Genomic DNA, 23,796 nt, shown 5'->3' with positions numbered 1-23,796 from the left:
GAGGTACTGGTTGAAGCAGTAGTCGATTTCAATGAAATTTTGTGGAAATAGTCCCCTGACTTTGTAAAATATGTTCATTATTATTATTATTATTTTTTTTAATTGGATAGACGGAAATTGCGCTGTCCTGAGGGTGGCGCTATCATAAAGGATATAATAGAAATTAATTACGTATATTTAACTAAGAGATTTTTGTGAGCTTTGACCACCAATATCTTGCTTAGTGCACACGATATTTATGTAGTTTATCTTTAAAAATCGTTAGTATATGAAAATGTATTATCTAAAAAATTACGAATTATGGAAAATTCAACAAAAACGTTCCAGTCACGTACAATATCATACTATTTATGAAGATTTAATATTCTGAATGAAAATGCTTTGGAGCGAATTGGCTTAGTGATATCAGGATCTAAACTGATATTCAAGCTGCTTAAAATCGTCGATCGGTGTATATTCCATATTAAAGCCCTTATACTATATGTATATCATCACCTAAAACGCAACGGCCCTATCTAACTTTTTTAAAATTTTGCAGGAGAAGCAAAAAACTATTTAAATTGAAATGTTTGTTTCTATCAACGCGATTTATTTGTAAAATATAAACAATAGTGAAACCTATCAGGTCGTTTGCGTTTCAGGTGACGATATGTACATTAGGGTTTTAACCAAAATTAGGCCCAATCACTACGTGGTTCCCAGTAGTAACAAAAATATTTTTCTCGGGTCGTTTTGGTGTAAAAACCTTTCGCGGAAAATTGATTTCCTAAAACCATTCACAAGCAAATTTACATGAATTTTTAATAATATACATGTTTGGGAGCAAAATTTGAAAAGGGGGTAAACTGCCGCCCCTATCCTTGACTTTTCTCCGTATAAATGTCTTGGTCCAACAATGACACTAGTTTGTACCGAAAATTTCCAGATTTGTATTACAAAATTTAAAATTTAGTTTAGAGCAAATATCGAAAACATTAACGCATTTGCCGCGGAAACTTTTTTAACGCTCGGGAAAAAGTAATATACTTTTTCAACGATTTGAAATTTCAAAAATTGTATAAAAGTTATAACCCTAATGTGGGTCAATGGATAGGGAGATATAAACTGTAATAACATTGCTGACATATTGGCGAGAGCAATGCAAGATTAGAATAGGACAAGAGCTGCTGGTTGGTTAGTTTTGCAGGCTGCGAAAGCCGTTTTGGTCCCTTTGTGATACCTGTAAGTAGATTAAGAGAGAAAAATAGGAAAGATGAAGTTGTGGTAAGATACAGTAGTAAAAATTCAAGAGATTAAGAGTAAAAATATGTGGATGGAGATTGAGATAGAGAGTGATTTAATTTAGAGCGAAAACGTCTTAGACTCGAAGAGCTACTGTTCAGTGCCATTAGAGTTTGGTTCAACCAACCACAATGCCTAATAAAGGTGTTTAGATTATCTAGTTTAATTCCAGATAGCTCTGAGATGTCCTCCAGAAATCGAGGTCCCAGATATCGCAGTCAAAAGAAGCTGTTTGTTATTATCGTTCTTGTATTGAAAAATTTTAAATTAAAAATGCGAATATTTTAAAGTTTTCTATATGATATTACTCATAGATAATTTATTTACTTTTCAAATATTTATGTTGGTATGGATGATAATGATAAATCTAAATATATTGGATTTTTTATATATAAGATTACACATAAGTATATCTATATATGTTGCGTATTTTAAATATGGATGAATTATCTGTTAAGTATGTTAAATTTCTAAACAGCTAATGATTTTTTTCTTTCATTATTTATTTGTATATCTAAAATATGTTTATGAAAAAATATATATGATATATTTTATAAATTGCTTTGTTTAAATGTTATTTTTTAAGCAATTTATTAAATTATTTTTGTTGACTTATTAATTAAATTGTGGTTGATTTAAGGAAACATACGTTTCATTTATTTGAGGGTTTTCTTGTTGGTTTATTTACTCTTCGGCTTATTAATAAAAAGTTTGAAATGAAATACATAATAAAATTAGCAATAAAATTATATTTTGTATATTGATAATTTGCACTCTTGATTGTAGTGTATTGTGTAAAAAAAAAAAAAACAAATAGTTATTTAAAAAATAATTTAATAAAGCTATAAATGAAATTTATTTTAAAAAATTAATATTTAATATTTATGCTTTAATGCACGGTGGTAGAATATGAGATAAATTGTTTAAAAATAAAATTAAAAACGTATACAAAATACACTGTTAAACTGAGTATTTACCAACAAAATTTTTTGGAGATAATGCCAAATAAATAAGAACAATTTTGCAACTTTAATTTATTTTGATTTTTTAATATTTTTTTATTATTTTTCTAAAATAATAAACTATTAATATTAACTTTATTTGAAAAACAATTTAAACTTAATAAACCAACTAAAAACTCAGTAACAGCATATTTTACTAAAAAAAAAAAGAAACTCAACTATAATTCAATATTCCATCTTGGTCAATCGTTAAATTTTAAACTGTAACATTGTTTTGGACAAACAAAATGAGTATTAAAACTTTTAAGCTTTCAAATTTAGTTTAATGTGACCATGAATCATGTATCCCAATCTTAATAAAAATCTAATTACTAAAACTTAAAACAAATTATTTGAAAAAAAAAGTAACCTGCTTTTGTAAATAAACTAGATTAAACAAATTGACGACTAATAATAAAAGCAAATAAATTTAATAAAATGTTTGTCTGGGTTCAAAAAAACACGGCACTACTTTGGCAGATATATGGATTTTACGTTTAGGATTGCAGTTAATACAAAAACAAACAAATCAATATGTATATTGTTTTATTGCTTAAAAGACTTTCCAAGATTACCGCCTTCTCTCCCTCGTGTAGTGCTGGCTATTTGAACCCTTTAACAAAATATTAAAAATTGAATTCTCTTCCATCTTGTTATTAATTTACAATCTATGATAACGTTCCACATCCGCAGAACGAAATGTTACACTACAAATGCATTGCTCATCACGTGTAAGCGTGACCAAACATTCGCGACACACCAAATGACCACAAGTTTGTATTTCGTAAGAAAATTCTGTGGTCTGACATTTAATACAAGACACGGGCTGTGGTGTAGGCTTTAGGGGTAATTGTGAAAATCGTGTAATTTTCTGTAAAGCTTGTTGTATGGCCTGATCTATGCCAGAGGAGGTGGAAGTTGCTGTGGCAGAAGTGCTGGTGGTTGTGGTTTTGGCAGCATTGGCTTCTCTAGTTAAAGTGGAACATTTGGAGAATGATGCAGTAGCTGTGGCAGATGTCTGGGTAGCTGTTGAGGCCAACAGCAGGGGAGTAGAGCAGGAAGTTAGGGTTGTGGAGGATGTGACCGAGGTAGTGTATTTCTTATTTAAACGTGATTTACTGGCTGTTGTTGTGGTGTAGGATGCTAGTGCAGTTGAATCCATTAATCTAGCCCTTTTAGCTGGTAGATCAAACGATGAGGAAGCTGAACCTACAGTTCCAATAAGATCAGTATTATTACCATCTGTGGATGACAGGGTTGCTGTGGCTGTAGTTTTATAAGATTTCGATAGGGATGAATAAACACCGGGTGTATGCTGATGACAGAGACTAGCAAATTGCGAGGCATGTCTATTTTTGCTGCGACGTACTCGAGAACTGCCCAAGGAACGTGGTACAGTTTTAAAATGTTCAGAATTCTCCATTAGGAACTTTTCAATACGTGCTTTAAGGGCTAAATTCAAAATAGCCTTGCGGTGTGGCGTGAATTCAAGTCCAGTAAAGGGATCCGAAGGTAAACGCCCCCATTTGGCTTCTTCCTCGGAGTGTTTATCGATTGTGGATTGATCGACGACTTTACCGGATGGTAAAACGGTTGGAAAGATCTGTAAGTAAAGGGAAATGGAATTTTAAGGTTACATGGGTGTTCAGTAGTTACATATTTAAGATTTTTTTGTATTATTTAACATTAAATATCTGTGCTTTTTTCATACAATTTATCATATTTATTTATTGATTCTCTTAAATGGAAAGTGTTTTGTTGTCTGTTTGGTATTTTGCAAGAAAATAATAAATCATTCCTCGATCAAAATTCATCACACCTCTTCAAATCGGTCGAATTCCATCACAATTAAACCCTCAAAAGCGAAAGTTTAAGAATTAACATATGTACATATTTTTCAAAAATTAGAGTCTTTTCTAAACAAAATCGATAATTTTTTTACATTTTTTTAATCTTTTAATCAAAACTTAATTTTAATAAATGGATAAATTTTCGCATATTTTATATAATGTTGGGAAAATTATCAAAAATTAGTTATTTTTTCTTTAAAAATTAAAAACATTGGACATTTATGCATAAATATTTTAATAAAAATCGGCAAATTATCGAAAATATTAATTAAGGCTTGACAAATAAAAAAGTCGTATGTTTGACTATGCAAAAACGTTTAAAAACTGTATTATTAAGTTTATACAGTACAGTTTATTATCGACAAAATTCCATCCCAATAATAAGAAAGAATTTGCGTGCTACGATAAACAAACATTTCTTTATTTAACCGCGTAGTAAAAACTCCGTTCAACAATATGTACAAAAATATTATAGTCAAACCTATAATCCCTAAAAATGTACCTAATACAATTAATTATGGCCTAATTGAAACACCTGATTATGGTAAAATATTGACGGCATATTATTTAGAAGAAAAACTACACATTCGCCGTTTTAAATTTGCTTTAAAACATACAATCGAAGAGTTTGCAAATGATTTACAAAAAAGTTGGCCGCACACGCAGTGCGTTCAGGACAATAACTTGACAAAAAAAGTATTTGGCAATTACGTTCAGGAAAGAAGAGAAACTCGTAAAGTTTATGTTGTTCTAAATGGCAGCGAGTTTCAGAAGAAAGTTTGGACAGCTTTGCTGAGTATACCTTTCGGAGAGGAACGTACTTATGGAGAGGTGGCAGCAATGATTGGTAAACCAAACGCTGCTAGAGCTGTGGGTAATGCAGTTGGCAGTAACGATATTGCTATATTTATACCATGTCACCGTGTTAAAGCTAGAGTTAATGATATGTATAAATATGGTTCGGGCAGTGATTTGAAAAAGAAAATATTGTTAAATGAACAAAAAAGAAAATGATTTTTTAATAAAATAATAAATAGTTCAAAAATAACATTATAAAAATTGATTGCAATGAAATTTGGTCTTTTTCTGGACAATTAGTTACAGGATTCCAGTATGAGACATTTGAAAGATTTATAAAGTTTTACACAGTCCTAATATTAATAATTCTCACCCCTAATTATCGAAAAACTTATTGTCATCCCTACACAAAAACAAACATTATTTCACAATAGTAATCATAACAAAATATTCCTAAAAGCGCGTAAAAAATTCAGAGAAATGTACAAAAATACTATTGTAAAACCATTTATATCAATAAATTCCCCTAGTAAAATATACTATGGATTTGTTGAAACTCCCAAATATGGTCGTTTATTTCTGGCTTTTTATCTAGAGAAAAATCTATATCTTTGTTATGCCCACTTTGCTGCTAATGAAACAACTATGGAAAAGTTTAAAAATGATTTACAAATACTTTGGCCAAAAACGGAAATTGTAAATGATGACAAAACAACGAAAGAAATATGGGACAAGTATATGACAGAACCAAACGGTGCTGAAGAAATTTATGTGCTTTTAAAAGGCACTGAGTTTCAGAGAAAAGTGTGGTCAGCCTTATTGGAAATACCATTTGGCGAGGAATGTACCTATAGTGATTTAGCAGTAGCTATTGGAAACCCTAAAGCTGTTAGAGCTGTGGCAAATGCTGTTGGTAGTAATAATATTGCCATTTTTATACCATGTCATCGTGTTAAGGCTAAAAATGGTGATAAGCTCAAATATCGTTGGGGTGGTGATTTGAAAAAGAGAATTTTGGTACATGAAAAGGGTAATGTTTGAATAAGTACCTTTGTAAATATTATGCCTCTTAAAATAAATTACATATAAAACATTCGCATTTTTTTAATGGGCTTTTTATGAAAGAATATATTCCCTTCAAAAGTTATTGGAGTACTTGATCCATTTGGGCAATCCCAAAACTACTCCCCTGTAAACATTATTTAGCAAGAGAGTAGTTTTGGGATTAGTCCGATGTAATGCATTTGCGGATAACATGGCCCTCACATAGGATGTTCTATGGAGTATATTTAATGAAGTTTGTTTGCAACATATTTCAATTTTCAATACCTATATGTGGAATAGTTTTAGTCCATCGAAGAGTACTCTTTAGTAGTCACAAATTTGGCAGGGTTTGATATGATATGTGCTGTCGGAAAAAAAATTTCACAGAATGGTTTGTATATAAATAAAATTGATTCGAATTTTATCCGGATATAATTATTAGACAAAATTTGTTGAAATGTTGAGAAAAAAAATTAATATTTCCATGGGTTGTTAGGAATTTTGCTCATATCTCCTTTAGTTGTGCACCGATTTTACTGAATTTAAACAGGAATCTATACGAAAGTATGTCTGATAGAATTATTAACGATTTGGATCTTGCAGATATCTGAGCTCTTCATAAGAAGCACGTCTATATCGACTCCTCTATCTATCAGGACTCGGAATTACAAACGGAATGACAAATTTATATATAATTTTCTTATCCTAAACCAAATTGTATATTATTGGAATAAGCCCGTCTCCTTGCAAACAATTAAAACTATTTTAATCGAAGCAATATTTATTAATAAGATTTGGAATGCAACAAGAATTTCCTGGAATTTTCATCCCAGCATAAAATCCCAGGCAAATATATAAAAAAAAAAAAAAAAATAATTTTCAACAAACATTTTCTTAACTCACCATCAGTTCCCATGTTATAGCATCTAGGAACTCTTCCGGTATTTTAAGTGTTGAATATTTATTCAATTCTGGTATTGACCTTGAAGGTGATCTTTGCCCGGCATCATCATCACGCTGACGCATGCCACCATAATCATAGGGATTAGTTATTTCATTCCATATACTTTTGACCAACTCCCGGTCGGCTTTGTCTAGTGAACGTGCTGGCAGGCCCCAAACCTGCACCTTACGCAAGACCGGGGGACATTTTTGTGTGGCACGTATAATCAATTTAATACTGTTGGTATTGGAGAGCATTTTATGGGCTGTCTTAAAGAAAAACACTTTTTCACTCGATTGCTGTTCAGAACTCTTTGAACTGTAATCACTTTGATAGCAAAATGTCAGCGAATCAACATCTTTGGCCAAGTCACGCACATACGCTACACGCTCCCAAATGCCCTCGTATTTGCCGTGCAGCTCGAATGCTGTTGACCTTAAAGCACCATGACTGTTCCAGAGTTTAATCACCTTCAAGTCGATGGCCTTGGGGAATTCAAAGACAATCTCAATCGGTGGCTTGCTCACAGAGAAGGCCATAAAGCCACGCTGTAGCTGTTCAGCATCGTCGGCTATTAGGTTGGAGACCCCATAGCCATCTTCACAGACGGCATCACACTCAACCGTGGGTTTTAATTTGGGATTGAGGAAATTGATTAAACTCATTAAAAAACGAAGGAATTCAAAGTTCGTAAATGCGTCGACAATTTAAAAATAAAAGAATCCAACACACTATTTAGCATACACACACTTTTTATGGGCTGCCAGAATATGGATTTTTCTTTCCGAGTCTATTGTTCTTTGTAAAAACTGAATAAAATTATATGATTTATGTAAAAAATGGCGTCACTTGCGATTGCTTTGTAATTATTTGTACGAAATTATGTGTTTTTTTGTCTCTTTTTCATTTGCTCTTCCTCCCGCAGCAACATTAAATACTAGTACACCAACAACATTTACACACACACTCTGTGTTGTTTGTTGTTTTCTTTGCACATGACATTTTCCATTGTTTCGAAGACAACTCTGTTATGTGTCAAATAATATGAAATGTCAACATATATTCGTGGCACCCTGTGTATAAAATTCAGTTTTAGCGGTTTTTTCAGCATTGTGTTAAGAGTTCCAATTGGTTATTTTTAATTTTACAAAAAATCGGGTAAATAATGAAATGTATTTAACAAAAAGTGGTTGAAAATATTAAATAAAGTGTTGTGCATGAAAATAATATGAAATCTATCTGAGAAATGTTGTGTAAAAGCGAAAAATATGCGTGTAAAGAAATCCTTTTATTGTGGGTCGTTGCGAATGAAGGACGAAGTAGAAGGCAGATGATAAAGGTGTTAATGAAGGAAACAGGAATTGTTGACAGTTGTAACAGGGTGCTGAGAATAGTCGAGACACTAGTTGAAATAATTTGAAAATTTAAACTAACGGTTGACGGAAGTAATTTGAAATAAGTGTAATGTTTTCCGGTTTGACTTTTAGCTTGGATAATCACAATTAATACTAAACATTTCATAAACAAGGTAAGTGTGATTAACATACATACATATTTAAGTGCTGTTTCTAGATAGCACGCGAGCACTTTGAGGTAAAATTTAATGTATTTGTATTTTGTTATTGTAACAACAATAAAATACATTTAAAATTTTTACTCAAAGTAATCACAAGTTATCTGGAAACTACACATTGAAGTTATTACTTTAGAACATCTTTATAATTTATTTCAATATTATTTTATGAAAAAAATCATATAAAATTAACACATTTACTTTAAAAAAAATAAAATTTTTAAATTAAAAATTTAAATTCGAATATCAATGCGGTAAAAGATTTTTGCTATTTCAGTTCAACCTCTTATAGTTTCCAAAATAAATGAGTTTTTATGATTTCACTCTAGAATTTTTTTTGCGCTTCTCTTAGGGCCAATCTTTAGGTGAAGGATTAGCGATTAAATTAAAATTAATCCTCGAAAGATGTTTTTGGGTACTCAATTAGTTAATTTTGTTTGCAAGTTTAAGCGCCCAATGGAGGTGGTTTAATCTTAAGCACGAAACACAAAAGTGTAAACAGCTGATGCAAAAAAATTAATAAAATTTTTATAAATATAAACATTAAAATGTTCTATTTATTGATTAGTATAAATTATGGACACTTCAAAATACATTTTTTTGTTTTTAATTTAAGTTTTCATTCATTTTCATATTAAATTTACAATTGTCTTCTTCTTTTTATAAAATATGCATTGTTTTGATAACAAACAGTGAAGTTTTCTGTTGTTTTGTATGGCAACACTGCGAAGTTTAATATTTTTATTTTTAGATTAACTAATCTGATTATTAATTGGCATTTGATTACCATCTCAAAAACCCGCTCTTATAGTTTCCAAGATAAATGGACTTTGTTTTAACTCAAAAGATTGATTTTGTATGGGAAATCAAAGTGATCACAGATTTTCGCGGTTTTGCCTCTATATCTTATAGTTTCCAAAATAAATGGACTTTTGCTTTTTCACTCAAAAAATCGGTTTTCTATGGGAAACCAAAGTGATCACACATTTTTACTCTTATAGTTACCAAGATAAATGGACTTTTCTGTTTTCTATCAAAAGGTTGATTTTCCAGGGCAATTCAAATTGATCACAGATTTTCGCTCTTTTGGCCCTATCTCTTATAGATTTCGCTTATAGCTTTCAACATAAATGGACTTCTATGTTCTCACTTAAAAATTAGACTTTCTTTGGGAAATAAAAGCGATAATAAATTTTAACTGTTTTGGTTCTGTCTCTTATAGTTTCCAATATAAATGGACTTTTATGTTTTCATTCAATAGCTCGATATCTCTTATAGTTTTCAAAATGGACTTTTATGTTTTCACTCAATAGTTCGATTTTCTATAGCCCTAACTCTTATAGTTTCCAAGATAAATGGACTTTTATGTTTTCACTAAAAAACTCGGTTTTCTATGGGAAATCAAAGTGATCACAGATTTTTACCGTTTTGGCTCTATCTCTTATAGTTTCCAAGATAAATGGACCTTTATGTCTTCACTCAAAAGATTGATTTTCTATGGGAAATCAAAGTAATCACAGATTTTAACTGTTTTGGCTCTATTCCTTATAGTTTCCAAGATAAATGAACTTCTATGTTTTCACTCAAAAATGGGATTTTCTATGGGTAATAAAAGTCATAATAGATTTTAACTGTTTTGGTTCTATCTCTTATAGTTTCCAATATAAATGGACTTTTATGTTTTCACTCAATAGTTCGATATCTCTTATAGTGGGAAATAAAATGATCACAGATTTTAACGTGTGGAGATAGCTCTTATATTTTGCATGATAGATGGACTTTTATGTTTTCACTCAAAGTGATCACAGATTTTAACTGTTTTGGCTCTATCTCTTTTAGTTTTCAAGATAAATGGACTTTTATGTTTTCACTAAAAAAATCGGTTTTCTATGGGAAATCAAAGTGATCAAAGATTTTCGCTGTTTTGGCTATATCTCTTATAGCTTCCAAGATAAATAGACTTTTATGTTTTCATTCAAGAGATTGATTTTCTATGGGAAATCAAAGTGATCACAGATTTTAACTGTTTTGGCTCTATCTCTTATAGTTTCCAAGATAAATGGACTTTTATGTTTTCACTCAAAAAACCGATTTTCTATGGGAAATCAAAGTGATCACAGATTTTAACTGTTTTGGCATATCTCTTATAGTTTCGAAGATAAATGGACTTTTATGGTGTCACTAAAAAAATCGGTTTTCTATGGGAAATCATAGTGATCACAGATTTGAACTGTTTTGGCTCTATCTCTTATAGTTTCCAAGATAAATAGACTTTTATGTTTTCACTCAAAAAGTCGGTTTTCTATGGGAAATCAAAGTGATCACAGATTTTCTCTGTTTTGGCTCTATCTCTTATAGTTTCGAATATAAATGTACTTTTATGTTTTCACTTGAAAAATAGGTTTTCTGTGGGAAATCAAAGTGATCACAGATTTTAACTGTTTTGGCTCTATCTCTTATAGTTTCCAAGATAAATGGACCTGTATGTTTTTACTCAAGAGATTGATTTTCTATGGGAAATCAAAGTGATCACAGATTTTAGCTGTTTTGGCTATATCTCTTATAGTTTCCAAGATAAATGGACTTTTATGTTTTCACTCAAAAAATCGGGTTTCTATGGGAAATCATAGTGATCACAGATTTTAACTGCGCACAGTGGTATAGGAAAAAAAAGAGGGAAATAATTCGGTAACTTCTAAACGGTTAATCCGATTTTGATGAAATTTGGTATGCACGAAGAGGAGGTGTTGTCGAGTTTAGGTTTTGAATTTGGACCTTATAGGCCAACCAGGGGCCCGGCGGGGGTCCTCAAATTAGGACACCTCGGCTATGTTAAATTTTTAAAACGATCCTATTTCTTCATTTGAGTTCCGATTTAAAAATTTCGTATATAGAATCTCCTCATCGAGCACTATAAAAAATGTTGTTTACAGTGTTTACCTAGCACTATTATTTTCATCCATATATGTAACAAATTTAAGAGTTAACCTTATGGATGAAAATAATAGTGCTACATAAATTTTCTAAAAGAAGTTGAGTTTTCCCTAATTAATTTGTCACTTAAAAAACATTAGGTAGGCATGTTATATATCAATGGAAAGGTAATTTTGTCTATTTTTATGTATATAATTTTTGAAAATTAAAAAATTCGCGGAATACTTTTTTTGAAAAAAATTAAAAAATGTTTTTTATTCAGTTTTTGCGAAGATACAAATTTTTCAAATTGCAATAAAAATTTGATTTATGAATATTTTTTGATGAAATTTTACAGTTAGGTAGATTTTTTTACTCAAAATCCAAAATTAAATAAAAATTTCGAATTTTCTTATTAGAAATCCCGGAATTCCCAAAAAAGTTTTAAAAAATCCCAAAAATGGGATTTTTTGTTTTTTTGCCTATTATATCCATACCAGGAACGGGGTTATCGAAACCCGTTACAAAATGATTAAGAACATATTGGGTCATATAAAACAGGTCACTATAATTTGATATCGACTATGCGATTTGAGAATTTTTGCTCAAAATTGAATTTTCCATAAAAAATAGGGTTTTTTTGGATGGAATGCTCCCCTCGGTATCAAAAATTTTTAGGTGTTGTTTCATTTATCGTATTTTATGTAAAGTCAGCTTTCCAAAAAGTATAAATTCTATATACATCTTCTTAGAAACTTTTTAGATAACTTAAAAAGAAAAATATACTTTTTTTCCCAAAAAAATGACAAAAAATCGGCTTTTTTTAATTTTTTAAATTAAAATGCCTATAACTTTGGACTCAGTCATGAAAATGGCGAAAATCGGGAATATTTGGACCCACTATTCTCAAAAAACTAAAGTAAGGACGGTAAAAATTTTAAAATTTTAATTTCCAAATGCGAATATCTCCTAAACTATAAGAGATAATCTACTGCTACATTTTTTATAGTGCTCGATTAGGAGATTCTACATACGAAATTTTTTTTAAATCGGAACTCAAATGAAGAAATAGGATCGTTTTAAAAATTTAACATAGCCGAGGTGTCCTAATTTGAGGACCCCCGCCGGGCCCCTGGTTGGCCTAAAAGGTCCAAATTCAAAACCTAAACTCGACAACACCTCCTCTTCGTGCATACCAAATTTCATCAAAATCGGATTAACCGTTTAGAAGTTACCGAATTATTTCCCTCTTTTCTTTTCCCTATACCACTGTGCTACGTTGGCTCTATCTCCTATAGTTTCCAAGATAGATGGACTTTTATATTTTCATTCAAAAAATCGGTTTTCTATGGGAAACAAAGTGATCACAGATTTTCGCTGTTTTGGCTCTATCTCTTATAGTTTCCAAGATAAATGGACTTTCATGTTTTCACTCAAGAGATTAATTTTCTATGGGAAATCAATGTGATCACAGATTTTAACTGTTTTGGCTCTATCTCTTATAGTTTCCAAGATAGATGGACTTTTATATTATCACTTAAAAAATCGGACTTCTACGGGAAATCAAAGTGATCACAGATTTTCGCTGTTTTGGCTCTATCTCTTATAGTTTCCAAGATAAATGGACCTCTATGTTTTTACTCAAGAGATTGATTTTCTATGGGAAATCATAGTGATCACAGATTTTAACTGTGTTGGCTTTATCTCTTATAGTTTCCAAGATAAATGGACCTTTATGTCTTCACTCAAAAGATTGATTTTCTATGGAAAATCAAAGTAATCACAGATTTTAACTGTTTTGGGTCTATTCCTTATAGTTTCCAGGAATGGACTTCTATGTTTTCACTCAAAAATTGGATCTTCTATGGGTAATAAAAGTCATAATAGATTTTAACTGTTTTGGTTCTATCTCTTATAGTTTCCAAGATAAATGGACTTTTATGTTTTCACTCAATAGTTCGATATCTCTTATAGTTTCCAAGATAAATGGACATTTATGTTTTCACTCAACAGTTCCATTTTCTATGGGAAATAAAAGTGATCACAGATTTTAACGTGTGGAGATAGCTCTTATAGTTTGCAAGATAGATGGACTTTTATATTTTCACTCAAAAACTCGGTTTTCTATGGGAAATCAAAGTGATCACAGATTTTACCGTTTTGGCTCTATCTCTTATAGTTTCCAAGATAAATGGACTTTTATGTCTTCACGCAAAAGATTGATTTTCTATGGGAAATCATAGTGATCACAGATTTTAACTGTTTTGGCTCTATCTCTTATAGTTTCCAAGATAAATGGACTTTTATGTTCTCACGTAAAAAATCGACTTTTTATGGAAAAACAAAGTGATCACAGATCTTCACTGTTTTGGCTCTAACTCTTATAGTTTCCAAGATAAATGGACTTTTATGTTTTCATTCAAAAGATTCATTTTCTATGGGAAATCAAAGTGATCACAGATTTTATCTGTTTTGGCTCTATCCCTTATAGTTTCCAAGATAAATGGACTTTTATGTTTTCACCCAAAAAATTGATTTTCCATGGAAAATCAAAGTGATCACAGATTTTCGCTGTTTTGGCTCTATCTCTTATAGTTTCCAAGATAAATGGACTTTTATGTTTTCACTCAAAAAATCGTTTTCTATGGGAAATCATAGTGATCACAGATTTTAACTGTTTTGGCTCTATCTATTGTAGTTTGCAAGATAAATGGACTTTTATGTTTTCACTCAAAAAATCGGTTTTGGTTCTATCTCTTATAGTTTCCAAGATAAATGGACTTTTATGTTTTCACTCAAAAAATCGGTTTTCTATGGGAAATGAAACTGATCACAGATTTTAACTGTTTTGGCTCTATCTATTGTAGTTTGCAAGATAAATGGACTTTTATGTTTTCACTCAAAAAATCGGTTTTCTATGGTAAAACAAAGCGATCACAGATTTTAACTGTTTTGGCTCTATCTCTTATAGTTTCCAAGAAAAATGTACTTTTATGTTTTCACTCAAAAAATCGGTTTTCTATGAGAAATCAAAGTGATCACAGATTTCAACTGTTTTGTCTCTATCTCTTATAGTTTCCAAGATAAATGGACTTTTAAGTTTTCACTCAAAAAATCGGTTTTCTATGGGAAATCAAAGTGATCACAGATTTTAACTGTTTCCAAATCAAAGGGAAATCAAAGTGATCACAGATTTTCTCTGTTTTGGATTTATCTCTTATAGTTTCCAAGATAAATGGACTTTTATGTTTTCACTCAAAAAATCAATTTTCTATGGGAAATCAAACCGATCACAGATTTTAACATTTTTGGCTCTATCCCTTATAGTTTCCAAGATAAATGGACTTTTGTGTTCTCACCCAACAGATTGACTTTCTATAGGAAATCAAAGTGATCACAGATTTTAACTGTGTTGTCTATATCTCTTATAGTTTCCAAGATAAATGGACTTTTATGTTTTCACTCAAAAAATCGGTTTTCTATGGGAAATCAAAGTGATCACAGATTTTAACTGTTTTGGCTCTAACTCTTATAGTTTCCAAGAAAAATGGACTTTTATGTTTTCACTCAAAAAATCTATTTTCTATGGGAAATCAAACTGATCACAGATTTTAACATTTTTGGCTTGGATTTTTATGTTCTCACCTAACAGATTGACTTTTTGATTTTCTCTGTTTTGGATCTATCTCTTATAGTTTCCAAGATAAATGGACTTTTATGTTTTCACTCAAAAAATCTATTTTCTATGGGAAATCAAACCGATCACAGATTTTAACATTTTTGGCTCTATCTCTTATAGTTTCCAAGATAAATGGACTTTTGTGTTCTCACCCAACAGATTGACTTTCTAGAGGAAATCAAAGTGATCACAGATTTTAACTGTGTTGTCTATATCTCTTATAGTTTCCAAGGACTTTTATGTTTTCACTCAAAAAATCTATTTTCTATGAGAAATCAAAGTGATTACAGATTTTAACAGTTTTGGCTCTATCTCTTATAGTTTCCAAGATAAATGGGGTTTTGTGTTTTCACTCAAAAGATTGATTTTCTATGGGAAATCAAAGTGATCACAGATTTTAAATGTTTTACCTCTATCTCTTATAGTTTCCAAGATAAATGTACTTTTATGTTTTCACTCAAAAAATCGGTTTTCTATGGGAAATCAAAGTGATCATAGATTTTAACTGTTTTGGCTCTATCTCTTATAGTTTAAAAGATAAATGGAAATCAAAGTGATCACAGATTTTAACTGTTTTGGCTCTAACTCTTATAGTTTCCAAGAAAAATGGACTTTTATGTTTTCACTCAAAAAATCTATTTTCTATGGGAAATCAAACTGATCACAGATTTTAACATTTTTGGCTTGGATTTTTATGTTCTCACCTAACAGATTGACTTTCTATAGGAAATCAAAGTGATCACAGATTTTCTCTGTTTTGGATCTATCTCTTATAGTTTCCAAGATAAATGGACTTTTATGTTTTCACTCAAAAAATCTATTTTCTATGGGAAATCAAACCGATCACAGATTTTAACATTTTTGGCTCTATCTCTTATAGTTTCCAAGATAAATGGACTTTTGTGTTCTCACCCAACAGATTGACTTTCTATAGGAAATCAAAGTGATCACAGATTTTAACTGTGTTGTCTATATCTCTTATAGTTTCCAAGGTAAATGGACTTTTATGTTTTCACTCAAAAAATCTATTTTCTATGGGAAATCAAAGTGATTACAGATTTTAACAGTTTTGGCTCTATCTCTTATAGTTTCCAAGATAAATGGGGTTTTGTGTTTTCACTCAAAAGATTGATTTTCTATGGGAAATCAAAGTGATCACAGATTTTAATTGTTTTGCCTCTATCTCTTATAGTTTCCAAGATAAATGTACTTTTATGTTTTCACTCAAAAAATCGGTTTTCTATGGGAAATCAAAGTGATCATAGATTTTAACTGTTTTGGCTCTATCTCTTATAGTTTAAAAGATAAATGGAAATCAAAGTGATCACAGATTTTAACTGTTTTGGCTCTATTTCTTGTAGTTTCCATGATAAATGGACTTTTATGTTTTCACTAAAAAATCGGTTTTCTATGGGAAATCAAAGTGATCATAGATTTCAACTGTTTAGCTCTATCTCTTATAGTTTCCAAGATAAATGGACTTTTATGTTTTCTTTCAAAAAATCGGTTTTACATGGGAAATCAAACTGATTATAGATTTTAACTGTTTTGGCTCTATCTCTTATAGTTTCCAAGATAAATGGTCTTTTGTGTTTTCACTCAAAATATTGATTTTCTATGGGAAATCAAAGTGATCACAGATCTTATTTGCTTTGGCTCTATCTCTTATAGATTCCAAGATAAATGGACTTTTATATTTTCATTCAAAAAATCGGTTTTCTATGGGAAATCAAAGTGATCACAGATTTTAACTGTTTTGGCTCTATCTCTTATAGTTTCCAAGATAAATGGACTTTTATGTTTTCACTCAAAAAATCGGTTTTCTATGGGAAATCAAAGTGATCACAGATTTTAACTGTTTTGGCTCTATCTCTTATAGTTTCCAAGATAAATGGACTTTTATGTTTTCACTCAAAAAATCGGTTTTCTATGGAAAATCAAACTGATCACAGATTTTAACTGTTTTGGCTCTATCTCTTATAGTTTCCAAGATAAATGGACTTTTATGTTTTCACTCAAAAAATCGGTTTTCTATGGGAAATCAAAGTGATCACAGATTTTAACTGTTTTGGCTCTATCTCTTATAGTTTCCAAGATAAATGGACTTTTATGTTTTCACTCAAAAAATCGGTTTTCTATGGGAAATCAAAGTGATCACAGATTTACCTGTTTTGGCTCTATCTCTTATAGTTTCCAAGATAAATGGACTTTTATGTTTTCATTAAAAAAATCGGTTTTCTATGGGAAATCAAAGTGATCATAGATTTCAACTGTTTAGCTCTATCTCTTATAGTTTCCAAGATAAATGGACTTTTATGTTTTCACTCAAAAAATCGGTTTTACATGGGAAATCAAACTGATTATAGATTTTAACTGTTTTGGCTCTATCTCTTATAGTTTCCAAGATAAATGGTCTTTTGTGTTTTCACTCAAAATATTGATTTTCTATGGGAAATCAAAGTGATCACAGATCTTATTTGCTTTGGCTCTATCTCTTATAGTTTCCAAGATAAATGGACTTTTATGTATTCACTCAAAAAATCGATTTTCTATGGGAAATCAAAGTGATCACAGATTTTAACTGTTTTGGCTCTATCTCTTATAGTTTCCAAGATAAATGGACTTTTATGTTCTCACCCAACAGATTGATTTTCTATGGGAAATCAAACTGATCACAGATTTTAACTGTTTTGGCTCTATCTCTTATAGTTTCCAAGATAAATGGACTTTAATGTTTTTCCTCAAAAAATCGGTTTTCTATGGGAAATCAAAGTGATCACAGATTTTAGCTGTTTTGGCTCTATCTCTTATAGTTTCCAAGATAAATGGACTTTTACGTTTTCACTCAAAAAATCGGTTTCTATGGGAAATCAAAGTGATCACAGATTTTAACTGTTTTGGCTCTATCTCTTATAGTTTCCAAGATAAATGGACTTTTATGTTCTCACCCAACAGATTGGTTTTCTATGGGAAATCAAACTGATCACAGATTTTAACTGCTTTGGCACTTTCTCTTATAGTTTCCAAGATAAATCGACTTTTATGTTTTCACTCAAAAAATCGGTTTTCTATTGGAACTCAAAGTGATCACAGATTTTAACTGTTTTGGCTCTATCTCTTATAGTTTCCAAGATAAATGGACTTTTATGTTTTCACTCAAAAAATCGGTTTTCTATGGGAAATCGAAGTGATCATAGATTTTAACTGTTTGGTTCTATCTCTTATAGTTTCCAAGATAAATGGACTTTTATGTTTTCACTCAAAAAATCAGTTTTCTATGGGAAATCAAAGTGATCACAGATCTTAACTGTTTTGGCTCTATCTCTTATAGTTTCCAAGATAAATGGACTTTTATGTTTTCACTCAAAAAATCGGTTTTCTATGGGAAATCAAAGTGATCACAGATTTTAACTGTTTTGGCTCTATCTCTTATAGTTTCCAAGATAAATGGACTTTTATGTTCTCACCCAACAGATTGATTTTCTATGGGAAATCAAAGTGATCACAGATTTTAACTGCTTTGGCACTTTCTCTTATAGTTTCCAAGATAATCGACTTTTATGTTTTCACTCAAAAAATCGGGTTTCTATTGGAAATCAAAGTGATCACAGATTTTAACTGTTTTGGCTCTATCTCTTATAGTTTCCAAGATAAATGGACTTTTATGTTTTCACTCAAAAAATCAGTTTTCTATGGGAAATCAAAGTGATCACAGATTTTAACTGTTTTGTCTCTATCTCTTATAGTTTCCAAGATAAATGGACTTTTATGTTTTCACTCAAAAAATCGGTTTTCTATGGGAAATCAAGGTGATCACAGATCTTAACTGTTTTGGCTCTATCTCTTATAGTTTCCAAGATAAATGGACTTTTATGTTTTCACTCAAAAAATCGGTTTTCTATGGGAAATCAAAGTGATCACAGATTTTAACTGTTTTGGCTCTATCTCTTATAGTTTCCAAGATAAATGACTTTTATGTTTTCCACTCAAAAATCTGATTTTCTATGGGAAATCAAAGTGATCACAGATTTTACTGCTTTGGCCTCTATCTCTTATAGTTTCCAAGATAAATGACTTTATGTTTTCACTCAAAAAAATCGGTTTCTATGGGAAATCAAAGTGATCACAGATTTTAAACTGTTTTGGCTCTATCTCTTATAGTTTCCAAGATAATGGACTTTTATGTTTCACTCAAAAAATCGATTTTCTATGGGAAATCAAAGTGATCACAGATTTTAACTGTTTTGGCTCTATCTCTTATAGTTTCCAAGATAAATGGACTTTTATGTTTTCACTCAAAAAATCGGTTTTCTATGGGAAATCAAAGTGATCACAGATTTTAACTGTTTTGGCTCTATCTCTTATAGTTTCCAAGATAAATGGACTTTTATGTTTTCACTCAAAAAATCGGTTTTCTATGGGAAATCAAAGTGATCACAGATTTTAACTGTTTTGGCTCTATCTCTTATAGTTTCCAAGATAAATGGACTTTTGTGTTTTCACACAAAAAATCGGTTTTCTATGGAAATCAAACTGATCACAGATTTTAACTGTTTTGGCTCTATCTCTTATAGTTTCCAAGATAAATGGACTTTTATGTTTTCACTCAAAAAATCGGTTTTCTATGGAAAATCAAACTTATCACAGATTTTAACTGTTTTGGCTCTATCTCTTATAGTTTCCAAGATAAATGGACTTTTATGTTTTCACTCAAAAAATCGGTTTTCTATGGGAAATCAAAGTGATCACAGATTTACCTGTTTTGGCTCTATCTCTTATAGTTTCCAAGATAAATGGACTTTTATGTTTTCATTAAAAAAATCGGTTTTCTATGGGAAATCAAAGTGATCATAGATTTCAACTGTTTAGCTCTATCTCTTATAGTTTCCAAGATAAATGGACTTTTATGTTTTCACTCAAAAAATCGGTTTTACATAGGAAATCAAACTGATTATAGATTTTAACTGTTTTGGCTCTATCTCTTATAGTTTCCAAGATAAATGGTCTTTTGTGTTTTCACTCAAAATATTGATTTTCTATGGGAAATCAAAGTGATCACAGATCTTATTTGCTTTGGCTCTATCTCTTATAGTTTCCAAGATAAATGGACTTTTATATTTTCATTCAAAAAATCGGTTTTCTATGGGAAATCAAAGTGATCACAGATTTTAACTGTTTTGGCTCTATCTCTTATAGTTTCCAAGATAAATGGACTTTTATGTTTTCACTCAAAAAATCGGTTTTCTATGGGAAATCAAAGTGATCACAGATTTTAACTGTTTTGGCTCTATCTCTTATAGTTTCCAAGATAAATGGACTTTTATGTTTTCACTCAAAAAATCGGTTTTCTATGGAAATCAAACTGATCACAGATTTTAACTGTTTTGGCTCTATCTCTTATAGTTTCCAAGATAAATGGACTTTTATGTTTTCACTCAAAAAATCGGTTTTCTATGGGAAATCAAAGTGATCACAGATTTTAACTGTTTTGGCTCTATCTCTTATAGTTTCCAAGATAAATGGACTTTTATGTTTTCACTCAAAAAATCGGTTTTCTATGGGAAATCAAAGTGATCACAGATTTACCTGTTTTGGCTCTATCTCTTATAGTTTCCAAGATAAATGGACTTTTATGTTTTCATTAAAAAAATCGGTTTTCTATGGGAAATCAAAGTGATCATAGATTTCAACTGTTTAGCTCTATCTCTTATAGTTTCCAAGATAAATGGACTTTTATGTTTTCACTCAAAAAAATCGGTTTTACATGGGAAATCAAACTGATTATAGATTTTAACTGTTTTGGCTCTATCTCTTATAGTTTCCAAGATAAATGGTCTTTTGTGTTTTCACTCAAAATATTGATTTTCTATGGGAAATCAAAGTGATCACAGATCTTATTTGCTTTGGCTCTATCTCTTATAGTTTCCAAGATAAATGGACTTTTATGTATTCACTCAAAAAATCGATTTTCTATGGGAAATCAAAGTGATCACAGATTTTAACTGTTTTGGCTCTATCTCTTATAGTTTCCAAGATAAATGGACTTTTATGTTTTCACTCAAAAAATCGGTTTTCTATGGGAAATCAAAGTGATCACAGATTTTAACTGTTTTGGCTCTATCTCTTATAGTTTCCAAGATAAATGGACTTTTATGTTTTCACTCAAAAAATCGGTTTTCTATGGAAAATCAAACTGATCACAGATTTTAACTGTTTTGGCTCTATCTCTTATAGTTTCCAAGATAAATGGACTTTTATGTTTTCACTCAAAAAATCGGTTTTCTATGGGAAATCAAAGTGATCACAGATTTTAACTGTTTTGGCTCTATCTCTTATAGTTTCCAAGATAAATGGACTTTTATGTTTTCACTCAAAAAATCGGTTTTCTATGGGAAATCAAAGTGATCACAGATTTACCTGTTTTGGCTCTATCTCTTATAGTTTCCAAGATAAATGGACTTTTATGTTTTCATTAAAAAATCGGTTTTCTATGGGAAATCAAAGTGATCATAGATTTCAACTGTTTAGCTCTATCTCTTATAGTTTCCAAGATAAATGGACTTTTATGTTTTCACTCAAAAAATCGGTTTTACTATGGGAAATCAAACTGATTATAGATTTTAACTGTTTTGGCTCTATCTCTTATAGTTTCCAAGATAAATGGTCTTTTGTTTTCACTCAAAATATTGATTTTCTATGGGAAATCAAAGTGATCACAGATCTTATTTGCTTTGGCTCTATCTCTTATAGTTTCCAAGATAAATGGACTTTTATGTATTCACTCAAAAAATCGATTTTCTATGGGAAATCAAAGTGATCACAGATTTTAACTGTTTTGGCTCTATCTCTTATAGTTTCCAAGATAAATGGACTTTTATGTTCTCACCCAACAGATTGATTTTCTATGGGAAATCAAACTGATCACAGATTTTAACTGTTTTGGCTCTATCTCTTATAGTTTCCAAGATAAATGGACTTTAATGTTTTTCCTCAAAAAATCGGATTTCTATGGGAAATCAAAGTGATCACAGATTTTAGCTGTTTTGGCTCTATCTCTTATAGTTTCCAAGATAAATGGACTTTTACGTTTTCACTCAAAAAATCGGTTTCTATGGGAAATCAAAGTGATCACAGATTTTAACTGTTTTGGCTCTATCTCTTATAGTTTCCAAGATAAATGGACTTTTATGTTCTCACCCAACAGATTGGTTTTCTATGGGAAATCAAACTGATCACAGATTTTAACTGCTTTGGCACTTTCTCTTATAGTTTCCAAGATAAATCGACTTTTATGTTTTCACTCAAAAAATCGGTTTTCTATTGGAACTCAAAGTGATCACAGATTTTAACTGTTTTGGCTCTATCTCTTATAGTTTCCAAGATAAATGGACTTTTATGTTTTCACTCAAAAAATCGGTTTTCTATGGGAAATCGAAGTGATCATAGATTTTAACTGTTTGGTTCTATCTCTTATAGTTTCCAAGATAAATGGACTTTTATGTTTTCACTCAAAAAATCAGTTTTCTATGGGAAATCAAAGTGATCACAGATCTTAACTGTTTTGGCTCTATCTCTTATAGTTTCCAAGATAAATGGACTTTTATGTTTTCACTCAAAAAATCGGTTTTCTATGGGAAATCAAAGTGATCACAGATTTTAACTGTTTTGGCTCTATCTCTTATAGTTTCCAAGATAAATGGACTTTTATGTTCTCACCCAACAGATTGATTTTCTATGGGAAATCAAAGTGATCACAGATTTTAACTGCTTTGGCACTTTCTCTTATAGTTTCCAAGATAAATCGACTTTTATGTTTTCACTCAAAAAATCGGGTTTTCTATGGGAAATCAAAGTGATCACAGATTTTAACTGTTTTGGCTCTATCTCTTATAGTTTCCAAGATAAATGGACTTTTATGTTTTCACTCAAAAAATCGGTTTTCTATGGGAAATCAAAGTGATCACAGATTTTAACTGTTTTGGCTCTATCTCTTATAGTTTCCAAGATAAATGGACTTTTATGTTTTCACTCAAAAAATCGGTTTTCTATGGGAAATCAAAGTGATCACAGATTTTAACTGTTTTGGCTCTATCTCTTATAGTTTCCAAGATAAATGGACTTTTATGTTTTCACTCAAAAAATCAGTTTTCTATGGGAAATCAAAGTGATCACAGATTTTAACTGTTTTGGCTCTATCTCTTATAGTTTCCAAGATAAATGGACTTTTATGTTTTCACTCAAAAAATCGGTTTTCTATGGGAAATCAAAGTGATCACAGATTTTAACTGTTTGGCTCTATCTCTTATAGTTTCCAAGATAAATGGACTTTTATGTTTTCACTCAAAAAATCGGTTTTCTATGGGAAATCAAACCGATCACAGATTTTAACATTTTTGGCTCTATCTCTTATAGTTTCCAAGATAAATGGACTTTTGTGTTCTCACCCAACAGATTGACTTTCTATAGGAAATCAAAGTGATCACAGATTTTAACTGTTTTGGCTCTAACTCTTATAGTTTCCAATAAAAATGGACTTTTATGTTTTCACTCAAAAAATCTATTTTCTATGGGAAATCAAACTGATCACAGATTTTAACAGTTTTGGCTCTATCTCTTATAGTTTCCAAGATAAATGGACTTTTGTGTTTTCACTCAAAAGATTGATTTTCTATGGGAAATCAAAGTGATCACAGATTTTAACTGTTTTGGCTCTA

The 23,796-nt window shown here is 30.7% G+C and overlaps 2 protein-coding genes across 2 annotated transcripts; one reads left to right on the top strand and one right to left on the bottom strand.

Annotated features, from left to right (window-relative positions):
- Window positions 1-1,580: 1,580 nt before the first annotated feature.
- LOC119613315 (RING finger protein 37) lies at window positions 1,581-7,880 on the bottom strand. The gene is made up of 2 exons (XM_037969324.1): window positions 6,878-7,880; window positions 1,581-3,885 (listed from the first exon to the last, which is right to left on the bottom strand). Exons 1-2 carry the CDS (start codon window positions 7,580-7,582, stop codon window positions 2,944-2,946), a joined length of 1,647 nt encoding a protein of 548 aa, XP_037825252.1. The 5' UTR covers window positions 7,583-7,880; the 3' UTR covers window positions 1,581-2,943.
- LOC119613316 (methylated-DNA--protein-cysteine methyltransferase) lies at window positions 5,343-6,016 on the top strand. The gene has a single exon (XM_037969325.1). The coding sequence runs from the start codon at window positions 5,411-5,413 to the stop codon at window positions 5,969-5,971; it is 561 nt and encodes a 186-aa protein (XP_037825253.1). The 5' UTR covers window positions 5,343-5,410; the 3' UTR covers window positions 5,972-6,016.
- Window positions 7,881-23,796: the final 15,916 nt, after the last annotated feature.

The sequence above is a fragment of the Lucilia sericata genome, unplaced genomic scaffold, assembly GCF_015586225.1.
Source record: "Lucilia sericata isolate MDLA Ls3-8-SP2 unplaced genomic scaffold, ASM1558622v1 Contig002059F_arrow, whole genome shotgun sequence".
NCBI lineage: Eukaryota > Metazoa > Arthropoda > Insecta > Diptera > Calliphoridae > Lucilia > Lucilia sericata.
Note: the sequence above shows the minus strand (reverse complement) of the source record. Positions and strands in the feature narration are given on the sequence as shown.

What these genes read in the sequence shown, in the direction of transcription:
- LOC119613315 (XM_037969324.1), bottom strand. Translation starts at nt 7,582, where the DNA reads ATGAGTTTAATCAATTTCCTCAATCCCAAATTAAAACCCACGGTTGAG. An exon ending in CTATAACATGGGAACTGATG is followed by an intron (nt 3,886 to 6,877) that starts GTGAGTTAAGAA and finishes CTTTACTTACAG; the next exon opens with ATCTTTCCAACCGTTTTACC.
- LOC119613316 (XM_037969325.1), top strand. Translation starts at nt 5,411, where the DNA reads ATGTACAAAAATACTATTGTAAAACCATTTATATCAATAAATTCCCCT.